This window comes from Pyrus communis, chromosome 6, assembly GCF_963583255.1.
Source record: "Pyrus communis chromosome 6, drPyrComm1.1, whole genome shotgun sequence".
Classification (NCBI taxonomy): Eukaryota; Viridiplantae; Streptophyta; class Magnoliopsida; order Rosales; family Rosaceae; genus Pyrus; species Pyrus communis.
Genome location: NC_084808.1, coordinates 23,391,210 through 23,413,013, shown reverse-complemented (window position 1 = coordinate 23,413,013; position 21,804 = coordinate 23,391,210). Strand labels below are relative to the sequence as shown.

The 21,804-nt window shown below is 37.4% G+C and overlaps 3 protein-coding genes across 3 annotated transcripts; 2 read left to right on the top strand and 1 right to left on the bottom strand.

The window, feature by feature from the left end:
- Positions 1-402: 402 nt before the first annotated feature.
- Positions 403-21,331, bottom strand: LOC137736268 (AAA-ATPase At3g50940-like). The gene is made up of 4 exons (XM_068475565.1): positions 21,306-21,331; positions 21,028-21,247; positions 830-1,213; positions 403-744 (listed from the first exon to the last, which is right to left on the bottom strand). The coding sequence occupies exons 1-4, from the start codon at positions 21,329-21,331 to the stop codon at positions 403-405; spliced, it is 972 nt and encodes a 323-aa protein (XP_068331666.1).
- Positions 5,943-9,192, top strand: LOC137737231 (geraniol 8-hydroxylase-like). Its single transcript, XM_068476657.1, has 2 exons — positions 5,943-7,110; positions 7,246-9,192. Exons 1-2 carry the CDS (start codon positions 6,220-6,222, stop codon positions 7,861-7,863), a joined length of 1,509 nt encoding a protein of 502 aa, XP_068332758.1. The 5' UTR covers positions 5,943-6,219; the 3' UTR covers positions 7,864-9,192.
- LOC137737232 (geraniol 8-hydroxylase-like) lies at positions 16,583-18,596 on the top strand. Its single transcript, XM_068476658.1, has 2 exons — positions 16,583-17,630; positions 17,777-18,596. The coding sequence occupies exons 1-2, from the start codon at positions 16,740-16,742 to the stop codon at positions 18,392-18,394; spliced, it is 1,509 nt and encodes a 502-aa protein (XP_068332759.1). The 5' UTR covers positions 16,583-16,739; the 3' UTR covers positions 18,395-18,596.
- Positions 21,332-21,804: the final 473 nt, after the last annotated feature.

Below are 21,804 nucleotides of genomic sequence, written 5' to 3'. Positions count from 1 at the left end.
GTTGAGGGACCATTTCTCTGATCGGGTTAAAGTTGAGGGACGTCTATTTGCCCCTTGATTCAGCCTCACGTATGTGGCATGTGACTCATTCTGACGGAAGTTTGGACAGAGTTGGCAAAAATGACCATAACTACGCATTTTGATGAGTTAAATGACTAATGATCACAGATTTTTTTGTTGAGGAACCATTACTGCAATTCAATTAAAGTTGAGAAACCATTACTATAATTTCCTCAATAAAGTCAACAAATTCATTTATTTATTTCTTCTTGTCCTTTGAGAAAATCTAAATATGTGTGCGCGCGCGCGCGTGTAAGCTCCTTGTATTCCAAAGCATTATTTCTCTTGTTCATTGTCTTTTGTTTCTTCAAACTTGGCTTCTGCATTGCAGTTCATCGTTTTCTAGTTCTTGAGGAATGCAGCGAGTCCTGCAAGCGCCTTATCGGCTTCTTCACTTTTCACGAGTTGTTCTGCAATCTCTGCAGGGATCACCTCCAGCTGCTTTAAGAATTCTTCAATTTTGTCGAAGAGATGGTGAGTTTTTATTCCAAGGTAGTTAGAAGCAAGGATCTTGAATCCACTTGGTGTGCAGTAGGACATATGAATGTGCATATCCATGCGCCCCGGTCTCAACAATGCAGGATCTAGTTTCTCCTTGTAATTTGTCGTAAACACGATTATCCTCTCATCTCTGCAGCTTGACCACAGCCCATCAATGAAATTAAGCATCCCTGATAGAGTTAACTGTCGAAAACAGACAACTTTAATATGAACAGAGTCATAGATAGAACTTTTTGTATAGGTAAGATCACGTGCACCTGGTTTTTACCTGGCTGTCATTGTTACTGCCTCCTCCAAGTTTTCGGTCACTCAATTCAATGCTGCAATCAATATCTTCAATTACTAGTATCGATCGATTTGCAGTGGAGACTAACAGCCTCCTGAGCTCGGAGTTGCTACGAATTTGCATAAGCTCCAAGTCATAGACGTCAAACTTAAGGTAATTAGCCATGGCCGCGATCAAGCTGGACTTTCCTGTACCGGGAGGACCATACAACAAGTACCCGCGTTTCCATGCTTTGCCTACTCTCCCGTAAAACTCCTTCCGCTTCACAAACCTGTCCAAGTCATTGATCAACTCCTCCTTAAGCTTGGGACCCATTGCCAATGTGTCAAAAGTAGACGGATGATGAAGTTGTGTAGGTTGATAGGACTGTTGCCGTTGAAGGCACGTTTGTTAGAGAAAACATCTTTCAATGTGTGAGTTTTTGTGCTTGCTGGTTTGTTGAGTTGAGTTGGAAATATTGGTGAAGGGATTTTATAGCACAAAAATTGGAAAAAGCAGCTTCCACACGAAGCTGTTTGACTAAGATGTTACAAAGCTTTCACCATAATATTTGTTCAAGCCAAGTCAATCTTTTCGATGAGAGAAACAAGCTTCTTAAGCAATTTTCACTATAAAAAACGACCAAGAGAGAGTGCCGAGTCCACGGCTTTTTTTTCACATACACCATTAATCCTTGATTCACAATTTCATGCCAATTGAAAATAAATTTCCAAATTATTGAGACAATTTAAGAGCAACTCCACCGTTGCAAAGGCCCCCTAGGGCTATTCACTATTTAATCCATCCAGTGAATAGTAAATACCCTTAATGAACAGTAACTGTTTTTTGCATCTTCACTCCTACACTGAATAGCCCTAGTAATAGGCAATAAAATATTAATATTTATATTTATTTATAAAATAATACAAAATAATTTTATTTGTAATTTCGGATAAAATTTTTAATCGTTCTCGTTGCGCTACGTGTCATTATCCGAAAAGACAATTATTAGTGATGGATTTCGATAAAAATTTTATCCAATGTTGTTGTGCCACATGTTGTTATCTTTTTAAAATTTTGAGAGAAAGATAGGAATGTGGTTGAAACTAGTTGACAAAATATGAAATTGTGATGTAAGGTAGAAGATAATAAGAAGGTATTTATAGAAAAGTAAAATCAAAATTTTTTTTTAATTTTTCAAATTTTTTTTTAGGATTTTTATTAATTTTTTACATTTTTTAAAATTTTTTATTCACATAATTAATCTCTACCGTTGGATTAAAAAAAATTTGAATTCCAACACTCCAGATTGTGCCACGTTTCACAACGGTGAGATTTCAGAATTTTAAACTGCTTTTTTTTTTTTAATTTATAAAGTTGAATAACATGGACCGTTGATCTCATATCCAACGGCTAAAATTAAATAAGGTTTTTAAATTTTTTTTTTACTGTTGGAAATCCAACGGTCCATAAAATGTTGTCGTTGAAATCCAACGGACGTGGGGAAGCCACATGGCCTCCCCAACGGTAACATTTTAGAAAAGCGTTGCGGGCCCCACGTCTGAAACCATGTCAGACGACGCATGCCCACTTGCACTTGATGCAAAAAAGAGAGAAAACGTGGCTGACGTTGTCCTGACGTCAGCCTTGCATCATAACTACTCCAGGCTCTCGGGCCAGCGACTCCCCACAGGCCTCTCGCTTGGGCCCCTCGGGCTCAATCGCCAGCTTGGGCCCCTCGGGCTCAATCGCCAGCTTGGGCTGGACCTTCTTGCTTGGGAATTTTGGCACCGTTTGATAGCCAGTCCATGGGGCTATCTGCTTCAGTGGAGCTGCTCTAAGTGGTGAAAGTGATGTAGACTTTGATTAAATTAAATATTTATTACTTTAAGTTGAAAATTGAAGATTTAGGTATTTCTGATTTATAATGATATATTTTTCTTTTGTACTTTTCAGGGGAAAACTCAGAGATTAATTAGGTAATCGTCATAGCAAGAGGGGAGCAATCACAAAAAATCTACTAGGCGCACACGCATTGTAGAGTACTAGGTTTAATTGTTCACACTTATTATAATTTAATTGTGATCTTGTTTGAGATATAAAAGATTGCACATATTAAAAAATATTCATCTGGCAAAGGAAAAGAAAAGTTGAACAACTGACACAATCTGAAAAAGAAGCTATTGACAAGTTTTCTGTTAAAGGAAAAAAACTACAAAGTTCAATGGAGGACTTAGTTAATGAACAACACAATTAACTAGTTGATGATTTGGGCCATGAGGATGCTTCTAATGTCTTCACTGAACAACCGATTGAGTCAATTCCCTTGAACATTTATGATCCTCGAATTTGGGATGGTTTGAGATCCTAAATGGATTGATTTGTTAGCAAAAAAAGATCCTGCAAGATATCTATTAATTGAGAAAAGTCCTAAAGTTCAGTTTAATAGGTTTTTTAATGCATCATTTCAATTAGCAAATGAGGGCTACAAATATTGGACACATCTCAGTGTGAGGCTTAAAGAGCATGGAACCAGTTCTGATCATATCTCAAACATGCCCACTTGAATTGATTTGCGTCTTAGATTACAAAAAAGAAAAGAAAAGAAAAGAAAAATGAAACATTGACAAAGCTGTGCAAGACTAGATCAAGAAAGAAAAGAAAAGAAAAATGAAACATTGACAAAGCTGTGCAAGACTAGATCAAGAAAGAAAAAGAGCATTGGAGAGAGTTACTACGGAGGTTGATTTCCATTGTGAAATATTTAGCTAAATACACATTAGCATTTCGTGGAAAGAACGAGAGGCTTTATCAAGAAAGTAAAGGAAAATTTATCAGCCTAGTTGAAATGATGGCTGAATCTGATTCATTGATAAAGAATTATCTTCAACATTTTCAAAATAATGAATCATTATCTTTGTCATACTATCCATAATGATGATATTGTTGATATCTTGTGAAATCAAAGGTGCAACCATTCGAAAAATAAAATAACCTAAATATTTTATTGTGATAATTGATTGTACTTTTGATTTTAGCCACTAAGAAAAAATGATTTTGATCTTAAGATGTGTGGATGTGAATAGTACTCCAGTAAAAGAGAAGAATATTTTTGCAATATTTGAATGTGAATAACAAATAAGGACAAGGACTGTTTGAAGAGTTGCTGAAAATGTTAAAAAGTCCTAATCTTGAAATTGATGATGTGAGAGGGCAAGGATAGGATAATGGATCAAATATGAGAGGGAGACATCAAGGTGTATAAAAAAGACTTTTGAATATAAATCCTAGGGCAATGTACACTAAATGTGGTTGCCATAATCAATTAAAAAATTTGGTTCGACATTTTGAAATTTTTTGACATGATTAGACGAGTGATAGAGATAATGAAATCATTTTATGGTAAAATCTCTCTCCTGATACGCCATTGTGACGTTTTAGACTTATTAAGCATCATTACGTGTTGTTAACTTTTTGACAAAACATAATTGACATGAATTACTGCAAATTGGCGTCCCTACTTCATGGGAGGATGAGGTTAGATAGCTGCTTGAAAACTGTTGTAACTTGAAACTCTCTCAGCACAATCCTCGGGATCTCACTTAGCGATTATGTTTCATTTCAAAGTATCAGTATTAACATATTCTTTTGGTTGCTCTTCTTACTCAAGTTAACAAATAATGTTGATTTATGTGGTTTATGTATAGGTGTTCGGTAAGATTTGGTACTGCTTAAATTATTTTAAAAGAAGGGATGAAAAAAAGTTGGAGTAAAACTTGTGTTTGATAACTCTGTTTATTTTCAAAGTCACGGGTCATTTTAAATTGAAAAGTGGCAAAAAGTAGAAGCAGCAAAATGCTGCTTTGCTGCTTCTCAAAGCCAACTGTTTTTTTCAAGGAGGCCGGTGAATAGTATAATATAATGAAACTTTCACAATCTAAAAAATACCCTCCTCTATTTCTCCTTCTTGCTGGGTTGAAGATCGAATCTTCATCGTTGATATTCTTATTTCGCCGGATTTCAAATTTCTAAATTGAAATCCCATTAGAGTATTTTCCAACTCGCCGTCGCATCGCAGACCAAAGAAACAAATCCAAAACCCAGCTCTCAAAAACCATCAAGTGCTCAATTCAAGATGCACAATTTCACACAACAGATCTTCATAGCAAGCTCCTTCTGCAACTCTAAGAGGAAGGTGGATCGAAAAGTAATGGGGAAAGTAGTGGATGGCAGAGGAGATGAAATTGGGAAACTAGTGGTAGTGGAAGTTATATAATTAGGAAAAAAAAAAGGTAGAAATCTCAGTCTTAGAAATCGGAAAGTCGATCTTGACGTAGATGAGAAGGAACTTCTGGACGATGTGGTCCTCAGAGTGGAGAAAATTATATGAAAAAAAAAATTAGGCAAAAAGGATGACTCTAGAATTCTAGATGGGAGTGAGAGACAGAGAGAAAAGGATGAGAGAGGGAATGGGCGGCGGAAGAGGAAAGAAAAGACAAGTTTTGCAAAGAGGAGAACCGAACTTTGGAGAAGAAAATAGAATAAAAAATATTTCAGTCTAAAATATTTCAATTGAAGTAGTTTGTCATACTAATTAATATTTAAGATAAAGTTTATAAATATTTTTATTTTAAAAATAAAGTATCTTTAATAATTCATCTTTATTTGTTAAGAAAATTAAATTAATGACACATCTAGTATTATATCCTTTTTGTTCATTTCATACAATCATAACTGTTTTACGTAAAAGTTTACCAAACACTATAATACTGTTTTTTTTCCAAAATTACTTTTACAAAAAAATTTAGCAAACACTCTGCTGCTTTATTTCACTGCTGCTTATTCACACAGTAATGCAGAATCAGTTTTTTTTTTCAAAGCACAACAATACAAGACTAGCCCTTAGGTGAAGCCTTTACAGCTACAATATATGTATTTCAAACAAGTAATGTTAGGGAAAATCTACTTTTTAGATGACATTTGTAAATTATGTGATATGTCACTAATAAAAAATAAGCACGCTTAACTAATAAAATAATTAACAACAATCACGTAATATGATTTACAAATACAAAGTTTATAACACCAATTTATATTTTTAAAATAAAATACATACATAAACAAAGCATAAGGGACCGCGTGCAACGGATCTGGATCTCTTAACCAGTGTGATAAAATAAAAAATAATTACAAGGGCGGCTGATATTTGACCGATTTCGACAATTTCATTTTCTCATTATCTTTTCCGATACGGAAAGTAATTTATAAGACACGAGTACGAGTAGAATACGTGTTCTCACTCACGCTTGGACTGGTTGCCTCCCTCTCAAAGTTTCATCTAGAAAGAGAGAAGGTTGTAAATTCAAGTTCTGTGTTAACTGGTGTGATCATAGATGGATTTCTTGAGTTATTGCTTGATAATCCCATGTCTTCTCTCTCTCTTGTATTTCTCAGTTCAAGCTCTCAGATCCAATCCCCAAAGGCTTCTGCTTCCACCTGGACCAAAGCCATTTCCCATCATTGGCAATCTCTTGGAGCTTGGCAACCAACCCCATCTCTCTCTCACTAACCTTTCAAAACGCTACGGCCCCATTGTTTCTTTGCAACTCGGACAAATAACCACTGTTGTAGTTTCTTCATCAACAGTGGCAAAAGAGGTCCTCCGAACCCACGACCAGTTCTTGTGCAACCGAACCATCCCCGACGCAATCCAAGCTTGCGACCTCCGCCAGGACAGCTTGCCCTGGATACCCGCATCAGACAAATGGAGAAACCTCCGTAAAATATGCAACAACCAATTGTTTGCAACGAAAGTCCTAGACGCCAACCAAGCCAACCGCCACCTGAAAGTGCAGGAGCTCATTGCCGATGTCAATGAAAGCGTTGTGAAAGGTAAGGCAGTAGAAATTGGGAGGGCTGCTTTTAAGACGACACTCAATCTGCTGTCGCGTACTGTTTTCTCGGTTGATTTAGCTGACCCGAGCAGTGAGGTGGGAAGAGAATTCAAGGAGATTGTGTGGGGTTTGATGGAAGAGTCAGGGAAGCCAAACTTGGGGGACTATTTTCCTGTGCTTAGGAAATTTGACCCCCAAGGCATTCGAGGGCGCATGATCAAACATTTTCTCAAGATGGATTCGCTTTTTGATCGAATGATTACGCAAAGGTCAGAACTGAGAAAATCGAATGATTATGTCACAAGCAAGGATATGTTGGATTCTCTCTTGAACATCAGTGAAGTGAGCAATGAGGATATGGACAAGCTTTTGATTGAACATCTGCTTCTGGTCAGTTTTCTACTTTCTAACAACTCAGATTACCTCTTTTGATTATCATTTCGGTTTTTCAGATTTCATTATGTTCATTAAAATTTACGATTCCATTATTTAATTGTTGTATTGCTGCAAAATGTATATGTATAGTCTCTATTTGTTGCGGGCACAGATACAACTTCAGCCACGCTGGAATGGGCAATGGCTGAACTACTACGCAACCCTGAAAAGCTGTCCAAAGCGCAAGACGAACTAGATCAAGTCATTGGCAAAGGAAAACCAGTTGAGGAATCGGACATTGCTCGACTCCCTTACTTACAAGCAATAATCAAAGAGACCTTCCGGTTGCATCCGGTTGTACCATTTCTAATCCCTCGAAAAGCCGGAAAAGACGTTGAAATTTGGGGGTTTATTGTCCCAAAGGGTGCACAAGTGCTGGTCAATGCATGGGCTATAGGCAGAGACCCTTGCATCTGGGACAACCCGACCTCATTTGCACCGGAGAGGTTTTTGGGATTAGATGATCAAATCGATGTTTCAGGCAAGAATTTTGAGCTTATTCCATTTGGTGGCGGGAGGAGAATATGTCCGGGGCTGCCATTGGCTATGCGCATGCTGCACTTGATGTTGGGTTCACTTATTAACTCATTTGATTGGAAGCTTGAAGATGGAGTTGTACCAGAGAATATGAACATGGAGGAGAAGTTTGGCCTCACCTTACAGATGGCTCATCCTCTAAGAGCTGTGCCGAAAGTCATTCTAATTTGATATGGTAATAGTATTAACTTTTAATTTGTAATTTTATATATATATTTTTTGTTGTTTTTGGATTAAAAGATGCAGCAAGGCTAATGTAAAATAACACAAATATAGGGGCTTTTAGATTTTAGGACCCAAATAAGATTACTTTTAGATTATAACCTGCATGATTTTCTCTATCCAATTTAAGTTCCTATTTTAAAATCTTAACGCCATGTCATATTTAATTGCCTCTATCACATATGCTATTTCCAAACTTGCCATCCACATTTTCCTATTCTATTCATAATTAAGACTAAAAATTGGAAATTGACTTTCACACTCAAATCATCCATTAATACACTTAAATCAAAATTCTAAAATTTTAAAATTTTTGGAAAGTACTAATAGGTACAAGAAAATAAATGAAATTTTTTATATTGATTAATTGTGAATATAAACGTGAATGAAATGACAAAAATACATTACAAAAGAAAAGCAAAACATCATCACTAACACAATTCCCATCTCCATAAGAAAAAGGAAGAACACCCACAAAAATTATAAGTACATTAACAAAGTGCTATACGTGGGTACGGAAGTATAAGTGCATAAGCATATATACGAAAGTATAAGTGCATAACTAGAGGTACAGAAGTATAAGTGCATAAGCATAGGTATGGAAGTATAAGTGCATAAGCATAGGTACGGAACTATAAGTGCATAACCAGAGGTGCGGAAGTATAAGTGCATAGGCATAGGTATGGAAGTATAAGGGTATAAACATAGGTATGGAAGTATAAATGCTTAGGCATAGGTACGGAAGTATGAGGGCATAAACATAGGTACGTAATTTTGGTATGCAAACTTTACTCCATGTATCTTCATATAAGTACACAAATCATAGATTTAAAAATATGTACTTGTCAATCTCCATAGACAAAAAATTATCATACATGAATAAACACAATTCATAAGTAAAAAATAGATTTGAAAACCTTAGTTGTTCCAATGCAAGAAACATATGAATCATGAGAACATATAATTGAGACAGATAAGAGATAATATAATGGAGAAGTGTGTATGTGAGTTGGACATATTACTCTTCATAAATGAGACCTAATTGTGCAACTCGTATATATAGACATTTAGTAAATTTTTTATTATTATTGATTTCAAAATAAACATGAAAGCTCAAAGGCCTAATAGTCAATATTTATTAGCTAAATCATAGGAAAAGGGCGATTTAGGAACAAACAAAAATAATTCTTTTAATTAATTGACTCTTCAACTCTTATATGGAAAGTTGATGAGTTGAATATAAAATCAAAGGATCAAAATTAAATATTAGATCTTACACTCGGTTTTTTTTTTTTTTAAATTGAATCTTGTGAAAGGATGTTAATCTAGTTTTCTGTATATTTTATTATCCACCTATTATGTGGTGTAATAATATTGAAGCTATTGCTCTCGTGCATAATATTTTATTATTCATCTATTACGTTGGGAAAGATAAGGTTTATGTCCCCCTTCCTTTTTATGTGTTTTTTTTTAATCTTTTTTTTCTTATATTATGAGTGGTTAGGTTTATATCTCCCTAACTAGGTGTAACTTTTTTTTTTTTCAATAGCAATAAAATTTCACTCGTACTATCGAGGTTTTAAAAAAACCAAGATTAATGAACCGAATACATCAATTCTAAGCTAATGTGGCTGGGAATTTAGTCAAAATAAAGTTGTTATTTGGTTTGCTGCACATGATGTTGTTGCTGCTGCAATTCTGAATAAATGAGTATAATCAGCTGTTTTCATTACACAAAGCAGTTGAATACGACTTTTATGTTAAAGTCCCGTGATGTGTATTTAAATTAAATCAAATTAAACTCGTAAGCGCATGAATCAATTGTAGTAATATATGCAAATACAAAGTCGATTCCATAGAGATTGCTTTTGTTGGAAATTATATATTATAATATGAAATATTGTAATATATAATTTTAATAATTGAATGAAAAATATTGTTAACCAATTTCTTAGAAAGGTTATGTTGTTTAGGTGTATTCCCTTGATAAGTGATGTATACTTATAGATGAAAGGTAACATCTCTTTAATAAGTAGAAGTTGGATTCTATATAAACCTATGAAACCATTGGTATTAAATATAGAAAGTTAAAGTTAATTTTTACTCTTGAGAAATAGGGTTTCCCCACTTTGTTTCTCTCATACTTTGTGAGTCAAATTTCGAGTCGTCTCTTAAGAGTACATAATATAAAAAGTTCGCCAGAGTCCGAAAATTGAAGTGCTTTGACTTTGGATTATAGATTGTTGAATCCTGGGAGATGGACGCCTACTGAACTACAAGAACAAGAGTATGGGCGAAATTCTATCTTTAGGACATTGCATTTATGCAAGTCTCAATCTTCAAGTTTGTCAGTTATTCTAACTTTCTCTCTAGTTGTTTATATTAATCTCATATATATATATATATATTTGATGTTGTGAATTTCTTTATGATTATTATCATTGGAATTATATTGTTATTTTTCATATTTTCTAATATTGCTCCAACAGCTTTAACATCAATTTAACTGATTAATTACGCTAGACTTAATTAAACAAACAAGGGATAGATTGAATTAAATAATTGAGTAATTGATTAAGATTAAAATTAACAAAAAGAGAAAAGACAATTAATTAAAATGAACACACGACACAAGAAGAAATTGAGAAACAATGGAAGTCTAAGGTTATGAATCCACCGACAACAATCCTATTTACTTTTCCTAGAGCCAACTACTATCCAATTACCATGCCAATGTTAAATGTTGTTCTTTCTAAGGTATGAATTAATCCGTGGTCAGACATCAACTCTTGTATCTCTACATGATAATTATATCCTATTAGTTAGGCATACAATGAAACACATAAAAACTCATTAAGTATAGAAGAATCATGTCAACCAAGTAGGACTAGCTTGATATTGGTCATCCTCGCTAGTTTGTCTACTCTTCTTAATCTTAGTTCCAATAAACCTAATTGATTGGTCATTCTCATAGATTTATCTAACTCTCTAGATGCAAAATTCCTAAAAGTGATCAGTCATTACAAATCCGAATCTAGAATAAAATACCTACAAAGATTAAGAATATAACATGGCATATAACCGGATAATAATTAACAAAGTACTTTGCAAATATTCATATCATGGCATCATCATAAACCTTAGAAAATAACTTAGTTACACATAGAAATAAAAATAAAAGAAAGATAGTGTGAAACCCCTCCCCAAATTTAGTTTGTAATTTTACTTTTCCCCTAAAAAGTTTATGAATTTCATTTTGGTCACTCATCTATCTTACCACCACCACCATACTCCCGGACTTTCTCTCCTTCTCCCTTCGTCTCTGTGGAACCCCGGGACACCCATAAAGCACCCAAAACCCAAGTCCAGCGAACCTTGGGTGTGCGAGCACAAACAAAATGGCATTTATTGTGGTGTTTCCGTCTTTGCTAGCTTGCATGGTTCTTCGGAAGTGAAGTATCTGACTTAGAATCGAGGCGTACCATCCCGACATCAAGACACTTCTGCAGCAGCATCTTCAAGTCCTCTTGGTGTAGGACCTATCCCTTCATTCATTCAATTTTATATTATTTCTTTTTAGTGTTCTAAATTAGTTGTATGCCCTGAACACGTTTCTCTTTCGTTAATTAATTATATTTAAAATTTTAAGTCCTATTTATTCTTGTTGTCATGCATTCTAAATGGCTTATGTCACCCTCGGGTGTTGGCCAGCACATACCCATCTTGGTGTTCGGGGAACATCAAGATCTGGGGGTGTCAGATAGAACCCAGAATCCATGTCAAAGCATGTCCCTAAGCTCTTCTTCACAAATTGCGGAGATGGTGAATGGTAGTATGGTATGGGTGATATGGGTTATGCAGGGGGTAATCTAGAGAGAGCTTAGAACACCTTATTTATACTAGAAAAACCCTAAAAGGTCTGGGAGAAACTCTCCTAAATAAAACAAACTCCTAAACAATTAATGACACAAACTAGGAAAGAATCCTTCTTGGCTTGGGAAACACGTCATCTGTCTTGCACGCCAGATTTGGGGTCGATTTATCTTCTGGAAAATTCTGTAAAAATATGGGAAACGTAGCTCGCACGCCACTAGGAAAAATCAAGAAAGCCTCCAAATCTTCATTCTCCCATAACTGCGCAGTTCTGACGGGAAAACAACTTCTGCGGGATTGATTTGTGAAACTGGAATGAATGACTCCATGGAAAATTATGAAATTCGGACACAACGATCTTCAGCCTCTTAGCTTCATTCTCCAATTGGTTTTGCATCAAAACTCATCTGGAAAGTCAAATTATCACCAAAAACGTTCTAAGTGCACAAATTGGCTGAAACTGAGAAAGGAAAGTAACAAGGCTCTTTTATAATCAATTCCTTAACAAAACTTGGGGATAATTAATAATTAATATGATAAATAATGCACCTACCATCCCACATCGGTGGGGATAAAGAAAATCAATGGGTTTAAATAAGATTACCCCACTCTAACTAATATCGAGACATTTTGTGGTAAAACCTCACACCTGACGGATTGGGCATGTGGTAAAGTTGAGGACAATATCGATGTCGTTACCTTTGAGTTTCAATTGCCGATGTATGGATCTCCACGTGTGAACCACTGAATGGGGTTACACGTGAGGGGAAGTGTTAAAGTCCCACATCGGTGGGGATAAAAAAAAACCAATGGGTTTAAATAAGATTAACCCCCTCTAACTAATATCAATGACTTTTGTGATAAAACCTCATACCTAACTGATTGGGCAATATCGGTGTCGTTAGAGTGGGGAAACCTCACACCTGATGGATTGTGTAAAGTTCGTTAGAGTGGAAAAACCTCACACCTGACGGATTGGGCAGGTGGTAAAATTGGGGACATTATCAGTGTCGTTAGAGTGTGACCGCCCCCCAAGCCCATCGATCTAAAAAAATTCAACATTTTACACCAAGAAACACGTTTCAAACCACCTACAAAATTTAAGGTCTGAGACTAAGCAAGGACAGTACGTGTTTGAAGTACCGGCTGTGGCAAATAGCATTGAAGTTACAGCTATCGTCTTATCAAATCATCTACAAAAATGCTTTGAAAGAATCATATTTCTGAGAGTTGAAAATGGAAAGACGCAAGGTTGTTGTGATGCCCAACGCACACAATGTTTGCAAAAGAAGATTATGGAATATTTCAATGTAGATGATAATTCTGAACTCCCTAATATGATGGGTAAATCCAGGTTGGTATTCTTCTTCGCCTGTTGTTGAAACTTAAAATCATTTGGATCGTCCTGCTTGTCCATATGCTTAGTTTTGGCATGAAGATATAAAAGTAAGGACCTACGTTTTCTTAGATCCTATATTATTAATGTACTGGCTCTTCTTGGAATGACAGGAGTTTCTGCAGAGCCATTCACAGGCCAAATTCACCACAGAGCTGTTGCAAGAATATATTTCATGGGATTGCAAGTCCATCCTATCCTTGTGGTACGTAAACAAACTTGATTCGCAGGGTTTTGTTAGAGTATAATGTTGCATGGATGAGATCTTGCCATTTGTAATTAGATTAGGTGGTTTGTTAGATTAGTTAGTTTGTTAGGAAGTCTGTTAGAGTGACTAGTTCACTATAAAGACATACTCTTGTAATTACTTCAACATTAAGTAAACAATTCAAAAATCTCTTTTACCTTCGTACTTCTCTCTCTGTTCTCTGCTACTCTCTCTCGTAACTATGGTTTCTATTTCTTCGTATTAACAGGTTTGACCCCATTTGAAGTGTTCCAAGTCACTCGCCTGGCAATGCACTTTTATATGGTATCAAGTTCTTCACTACGAACAAATTTGAGCTGACATGCTAAATCAGCATTACAGGGGAAGATACACAAATATGGACTTCCTGGTGGTAATGGACACGGCAAAGGCGGTTGTGGGGAAGAGTGCAGCCAAAGCTGCTTAGAATCAGGCAATCAGGCATGGCTGTTTTGTTTAGCAAAATACTCTCTCACCAATTAAGTTCTCACTGCAATCAAAACGAAAGATGTTGTCCTTCTGTTTATTCATACAGTCAGGGATCGGATAATCAAAGTACGGAAGAAAAAGAGAGAAGGATATACCCACGTTACACCAAAAAATTTGCGTTTTAGTAGGCAAAACAAATTTTTCAGAAGGATGTGATGTGAGCTCCGGGGGTTGGATGTGTGTGTAGAAGGTGTTTGTAGTCAGCCGATGACTTTCATGTGGAAAAACGTATACTGTGCAGGCGAGATGGAAGTTGCTCCTCTTATGGGATTATGATGCGACAGATATTATGATGTGCACACCAACAGGATGCGGAAATCTCTTCCCTTTGTGGTTTGTTTTGTTTTGGGTTGCTATATATTGGGAGGAGGTTAGATAGCTGCTTGAAAACTTTTGCAACTTGAATACTCTCTTAGCAGAATGCTCAGGATCTCAATTAGAGATTATGTTCCTCAAAGTATCAGTATTTGATAAAATAAAAAATAAAAAATAAAAAGGTATCAGCATTAACATATTCTTTGGGTTGCTCTTCTTACTTAATGTTAACAAATAATTAATGTGGTTTATTTATAGGCGAGCCTTTACAGCCTCCTCCATGTGAGTCCAATAAAACAACTAAAAATTAACCACAAGTTGTGGCTTATTCAGAGCGGGCTCATTAGACAACGGGGATGGAATAGTTGTTGGGTGGTTAGGACATCTTATTTTTAGAGACAAAGAGGGCGTGAACTTTTTGTACGTCATATGCTTACTTTTTTTGAAACATTTCCTGTTGTTTTTGTAGACGGAGACGGAATTGTTAGAGCCGATGTTCCTTTTAGAAGGGTGGAATCTAAATACAGTGTCGAACAAGTAAGTGTAACTATCAAGTTCTATGGCGGCAAACTCAACGGAGTCAGTTATAGCAATCCTGCTACTGTGAAAAAATATCCGATGGTGTTTTTCGTAGCAATCCACGGGGTTGGTTTACTTTTGGCCATACACATCCCCAAAAGAAACAACAACGCTACACAATTTCAACAATGACGAATGTTTTAGTCAATAAATTTAATTTTCATAATTGTTAGATTTTTTATTTTCAATCTCGATCAACCATTTTTTGAATCATTTGATGCTACGTACTATTAAGGAACAATTTAATTTAGAGAGCAATTTACATTTTGCATGCACCCATGCATCAAAATTTCCGATATATTTTATGTATTAGGGTTATGAATCATTTGATTCGTAGTTAAATATAGGGTAAATTACATTTTATCCTCTTAAGTTTGGGCAAAATTACAACCTCATACAACATCTTTAAAACATTTCAATTCCATACATTTACTATCATTTAATTTCAATATCATACGTTCCGTTAAAAAATCTGTTAACTTAACTATTAAGTGATGACGTGGCACATATGGATTCACATTTATACTCATGTGGCTAAAAGAAAACAATTAATTAATAATAAACATAGTGGGCCCCCACCACCTAAACTATAAAACAGATTATAAATATATAAAACACATATCTCTTTCCCGTCAGCCCACCACCGCCACTCACACCAACTTCTGCCGCGTCCCACCTCTGACGCCATCCACGTCCCAAATATCCTAGCTATTCCAGCTTTTGCTCTGCGAGTCCAATGACTCTTCCCCTTATCCGAACCGGACCACTCTTTAAACCCGTCAATGCTCAATTCGACCCGACTCACGAACCCTCATTGAGACGAGGCTCCAATCCACTCCCAAATCTCTCACTGCCTTGAGCAACATGAGCACTCGAGCATGATGACCGAGCTTCCCTTGTTGCTCTGTACGAGAACGGAATAGGGTTTACTGCAATTTGGGTTTTTATGATCTTAAATCGCAGAGAGAGAAGATTAGGGTTTTTAGGAGCTTGAATCGCAGAGAGAAAAGATTGAATTGTAGAGAATTGGGTGTGATTTCGAGGGTTTTGGATTAGAGGACGAGGTTGTGGATGTGGTTTTAGGGGTGAAGGCGGTGGGATGGATGGAAGGAGAAGGAATTAGGATGCATATGTGGTTTTGGTGGTGAAGGGAGGGGGAACAGACAGATGGGGAAGTTGAGGTTTTGGTGGTGAAGGGAGGGGACGAACGGAGGGGACGAACAGAGGGGAATGATTCAAGGTGTGAATAGATGGGTGGTGGGGCTCACTGTGTTTTTTATTAATTAATTATTTTTTATTTGTTTTTTTAGCCACATAAGCACAAATGGGAATCCTATGCGACACGTCATTACTTAACGGTAAGTTAATATATTTTTCAATGGAACGTATGATATTGAAATTAAATGATAGTAAATATATGGAATTGAAATGTTTTAAAAATGTTGTATGAGGCTGTAATTTCGTCTAAACTTAAAGATGTAAAATGTAATTTACTCTTAAATATATAATTATCAAAATTTAAAAGTTAAAAATTTAAAAATACAAGAAATTCCATAGCACTATAAAATCTTCCGCCACACATTAGTCAGCAAGTTAAAATGATTCAACTAGTTTTTGGGAGGTAACTTTTTTATTGGTCAAATTTGGGAGGCATCTCAAAGCACTGCACTTACATAAACAAAGCAAAAGTGGCCACGTGCAACGGATCAGAATCTCTTAACCAGTGTGACAAAATATACAATAACTACAAGTTTTGACAAATTTCCACAATTTCAGATTCTCAATGTCTTTCTCCGATGTAAAACGCAATTTATATGACACAACCTCTCTCACGCTTGCACTAGTTGTTTCCCTCTCAAAGTTTCAACTAGAAAGAGAGAGGAGGCTGTAAATTCAAGTTCTGGGTGTCAACAGGTGAGATCACAGATGGATTTCTTGAGTTATTGTATCATAATCCCATGTCTTTTCTCTCTCTTGTATTTCTTAGTTCAAGCTCTCAGATCCAATCCCAAAAGGCTTCTTCTTCCACCTGGACCAAAGCCATTTCCCATCATTGGCAATCTCTTGGAGCTCGGCAACAAACCCCATCTCTCTCTCACTAACCTTTCACGACGATACGGCCCCATTATTTCTTTGCAACTTGGACAAGTAACAACGGTTGTAGTTTCTTCATCAACCGTGGCAAAGGAGGTCCTCCGAACCCACGACCAGTTCTTGTGCAACCGAACCGTCCCTGAAGCAATCCAAGCTTGCGATCTCCGCCAGGACAGCTTGCCCTGGATACCGGTGTCAGAGAAATGGAGAAACCTCCGTAAAATATGCAATAACCAATTGTTTGCAACGAAAGTCCTAGACATCAACCAAGCCAACCGTCACCTGAAAGTGCAGGAGCTCATCGCCGATGTCAATGAAAGCGTTGTGAAATGTAAGGCGGTAGAAATTGGGAGGGTTGCTTTTAAGACGACGCTCAATCTGCTGTCACGTACTGTTTTCTCAGTCGATTTAGCTGACCCGAGCAGTGAGATGGTCAGAGAGTTCAAGGAGATTGTGTGGGGTTTGATGGAAGAGGCAGGGAAGCCAAACTTGGCGGACTATTTTCCTCTGCTTAGGAAACTTGACCCCCAAGGCATTCGACAGCGCATTATCAAACATTTCCTCAAGATTGATTCGCTTTTTGATCGAATGATTACGCAAAGGTTAGAATTGAGAAAATCAAACTATTATGTCACAAGTAATGATATGTTGGATTCTCTCTTGGACATCAGTGAAGAAAGCAATGAGGATATGGACAAGCTCTTGATTGAACATCTGCTTTTGGTCAGTTTTCTAATTTCTAACAACTCATATTCGATATTTTAGGGTGCCCTTGATAATCATTTTGGTTTTTCAGTTATCATTCTGTTCATTAAAATTTACGATTCCATTATTTAATCGTTGTATTGCTGCAATATGTGTATATATAGGCTCTATTTGTTGCGGGCACGGATACAACTTCAGCCACACTGGAATGGGCAATGGCTGAACTACTACGTAACCCGGAAAAACTGTCGAAAGCACAAGAGGAACTAGAGCAAGTCATTGGCAAAGGAAAACCAGTTGAGGAATCAGACATTGCTCGACTCCCTTACTTACAAGCAATAATCAAAGAGACCTTCCGGTTGCATCCGGCTACTCCATTACTACTCCCTCGAAAAGCCGAACAAGACGTGGAAATTTGCGGGTACATTGTCCCAAAGGGTGCACAAGTGCTGGTCAATGCATGGGCTATAGGAAGAGACCCCTGCATTTGGAACAACCCGACCTCATTTGCACCGGAGAGGTTTATGGGATTAGATGATCAAATCGATGTTTTAGGCAAGAATTTTGAGCTCATTCCCTTTGGTGGTGGGAGGAGAATATGTCCGGGGATGCTATTGGCAATACGGATGCTAAACTTGATGTTGGGTTCACTTATTAACTCATTTGATTGGAAGCTTGAAGATGGAGTTATACCAGAGAACATGAACATGGAGGAGAAGTTTGGCCTCACCTTACAGATGGCTCATCCTCTAAGAGCTGTACCAAAAGTCATTCGAATTTGATATGGTATTAGTATTAACTTTTAATCTGTAATTTTATCCTTTTGTGGTTGTTTTTGGATTAAAAGATGCAGGAAGGCTTATGTAAAATAACACAAATATGCTTCATTTTGGCAATGAAGCTTTCTTTTCTTCTTCTTTCAAGTACGCTTTACTATTATTAATAGAATGTGAGATTCGAACTAGAGATGTCTTTAAATGTTTAACAAATTAATACCAATAATAGTGTTTTATCAGCCACTTATTACCTGGTGTGATAATATTTTCGCTAGCTATTGTTCTCGCGCACAATCCAGTTTTTCATAACTGTACTAAACATGTGGAGGTTGATGTCCATTTAGTATGGAAGCGTGTTAGAGGAAGGATTTGCTCCTCCATCATGTCTCTAGCACTGATCAGCTGGCTGACATGTTGACGAAGGGGTTGCTGGAGGGTAATGGATAACGCTTCTGATGACACATCCACAACAAATAGGAAAGTAATCTCAAACCCTAGAAGATTAGAAAGTAATCTACTCATATTAGGAAAGTAATCCTAATCTTAATCGTATTAGAAATAAGAAGGAACCGTAATCCTTATCTCACCACAAAATCTTGGGGTTTATTCAGTGCAAGTTTAACTGACAACTTCAGTGAATTTTAGGGTTTATTCAGTGCAAGTTGAATGAGTAGGATTTGCTACTTACATAGCCGATTAGCCCAGAAGAAAAAAATTCTTCCTTTAAAGAGCCATATAGACAAAGTGAAGCTAAGCACCAACTCTTTGCTATCTTCTACACCCACTTCTACTTTTGGTGGGAACCATTCCCGTTAGTGGGTTGGTGGGTTCTTATATAATATAGATTCTGAGAGGCTTAATTCAAATCTTTACAGGTGAAGAAAAGAAACAGGTAGTGCCAAATAATACAGGGGTGCTATGCTAGCAGTCTTCTTACTTAGGAGCTTCTCGTTTTACAGTTTCAATTCTCAATTTCATACTGCAATGTTGCTTGATAATTTGAGCTGTCTATTTTTTAGGTCATCCTTACAACAAATCAACCGAATTAGAAAGAAAGAAAGTCAGCGAATTCATTTATTTATTTCTTCTTCTCTTCTATGATCATCATTGAGAAAATCTACATATATATATATATATATATATATATATATATATATATATATTCTTGCTCCTTGTATTCCAAGCGTTATCTCTCTTGTTTATTGTCTTTTGTTTCTACAATCTTGGCTTCTGCATTGCATTTCATCATTTTCTTGTTCTTGAGGAATGCAACAAGTCCTGCAAGTGCATTATCGGCATCTTCACTTTTCATGAACTGCAATCTCTACAGGATCAGTCACCTCCAGCTACTTTATCAATTCTTCAATTTCGTCAAAGAGATTGTGAGTTCTTGTTCCAAGGTAGTTAGAAGCAAGGATCTTGAATCCACTTGGTGTTCAGTACGACATGTGAATGTGCATATCCATCCACCCCGGTCTCAACAATGCAGGATCTAGTTTGTCCATGATTATCCTCTCATCTCCGCAGCTCGACCACAGCCCATCGATGAAATTAAGGAACCCCGATAGAGTTAACCGTCAAAAACAGACAACTTATTTAGAACAGAATCATAGGTAGAATTTCTTGTATAGGTAAAATGACTTTCATCTTGGTCTTTACCTGGCCGTCGTTGTTACTGCCTCCACATTTTTGGTCACTAATTCCAGTGCTGCAATCAATATCTTCGATTACGAGTATCGGTTGATTTGCAGTGGAGACTAACGGCTTCCTGAGCTCGGAGTTGCTACGCATTTGCAAAAGCTCAAGTCATCAACGTCAAGCTGGACTTTCTTGTACCGGGAGGACCATACAACAAGTATCCACGTTTCCATGCCTTGCCTACTCTCCTGTAAAATTCCTTTTGCTTCACGAACCTCACCAAGTCATCGATCAACTCCTCCTTAAGCTTGGGGTCCATTGACAATGTGTCACATCTCGGCCCGGGGGATCACTTCCCGGGCCTGCTCCACCACCGTAGCACGATATTGTCCGCTTTGGGCTTACCATTCCCTCACGGTTTTGTTTTTGGGAACTCACGAGCAACTTCCCAGTGGATCACCCATCATGGGATTGCTCTAGCCCCCTTCTCGCTTAACTTCGGAGTTCCTACGGAACCCGAAACCAGTGAGCTCCCAAAAGGCCTCGTGCTAGGTAGGGATGAGAATATACATTTAAGGATCACTCCCCTGGGTGATGTGGGATGTCACAATCCACCCCCTTTAGGGGCCCGACGTCCTCGTCGGCACACACGCGACCAGGGTTAGGCTCTGATACCAAATTGTCACATCCCGACCCGGGGGGGGCCCACTTCCCGGGCCCGCTCCACCACCGTAGCACGATATTGTCCGCTTTGGGCTTACCATTCCCTCACAGTTTTGTTTTTGGGAACTCACGAGCAACTTCCCAGTGGGTCACCCATCATGGGATTGCTCTAGCCCCCTTCTCGCTTAACTTCGGAGTTCCTACGGAACCCGAAGCCAATGAGCTCCCAAAAAACCTCGTGCTAGGTAGGGATGGGAATATACATTTAAGGATCACTCCCCTGGATGATGTGGGATGTCACACAATGTGTCAAAAGTAGACGGATGATGAAAGACAACAGAGCCCCATGGACCTGCATTGTACTCTCTGGTAAAGTTTCCAAGAGCACGAAGCCTCACCGCCTTGTTTTCATGTTGTAGGGCTTTTGATCTCTCTACTACATACAGTAGGTAAGCGTTCAGCACCTTTTCTCTGTATCTCTTATGGAAACTGACCTGAATTGATTTGTTCTCAGACACTTCTAGTGAGGTGGATTTCAGCTCGTAGTCAAATTCCGATCTTCGCGTTTCAGTACAATAGAGACCTTCCCTTACTTACAAGCAATAATCAAAGAGACCTTCCGGTTGCATCCGGCTGTTCCATTTCTAATCCCTCGAAAAGTCGGAAAAGACATTGAAATTTGGGGCTATATTGTCCCAAAGGGTGCACAAGTGCTGGTCAATGCATGGGCTATAGGCAGAGATCCTTGCATCTGGGACAACCCGACCTCATTTGCACCGGAGAGGTTTTTGGGATTAGATGATCAAATCGATGTTTCAGGCAAGAATTTTGAGCTTATTCCGTTTGGTGGCGGGAGAAGAATATGTCCGGGGCTGCCATTGGCTATGCGGATGCTGCACTTGATGTTGGGTTCACTTATTAACTCATTTGATTGGAAGCTTGAAGATGGAGTTGTACCAGAGAATATGAACATGGAGGAGAAGTTTGGCCTCATCTTACAGATGGCTCATCCTCTAAGAGTTGTGCCGAAAGTCCTTCTAATTTGATATGGTAATAGTATTAACTTTTAATTTGTAATTTTATATTTTTGTGGTTGTTTTTGGATTAAAATATGC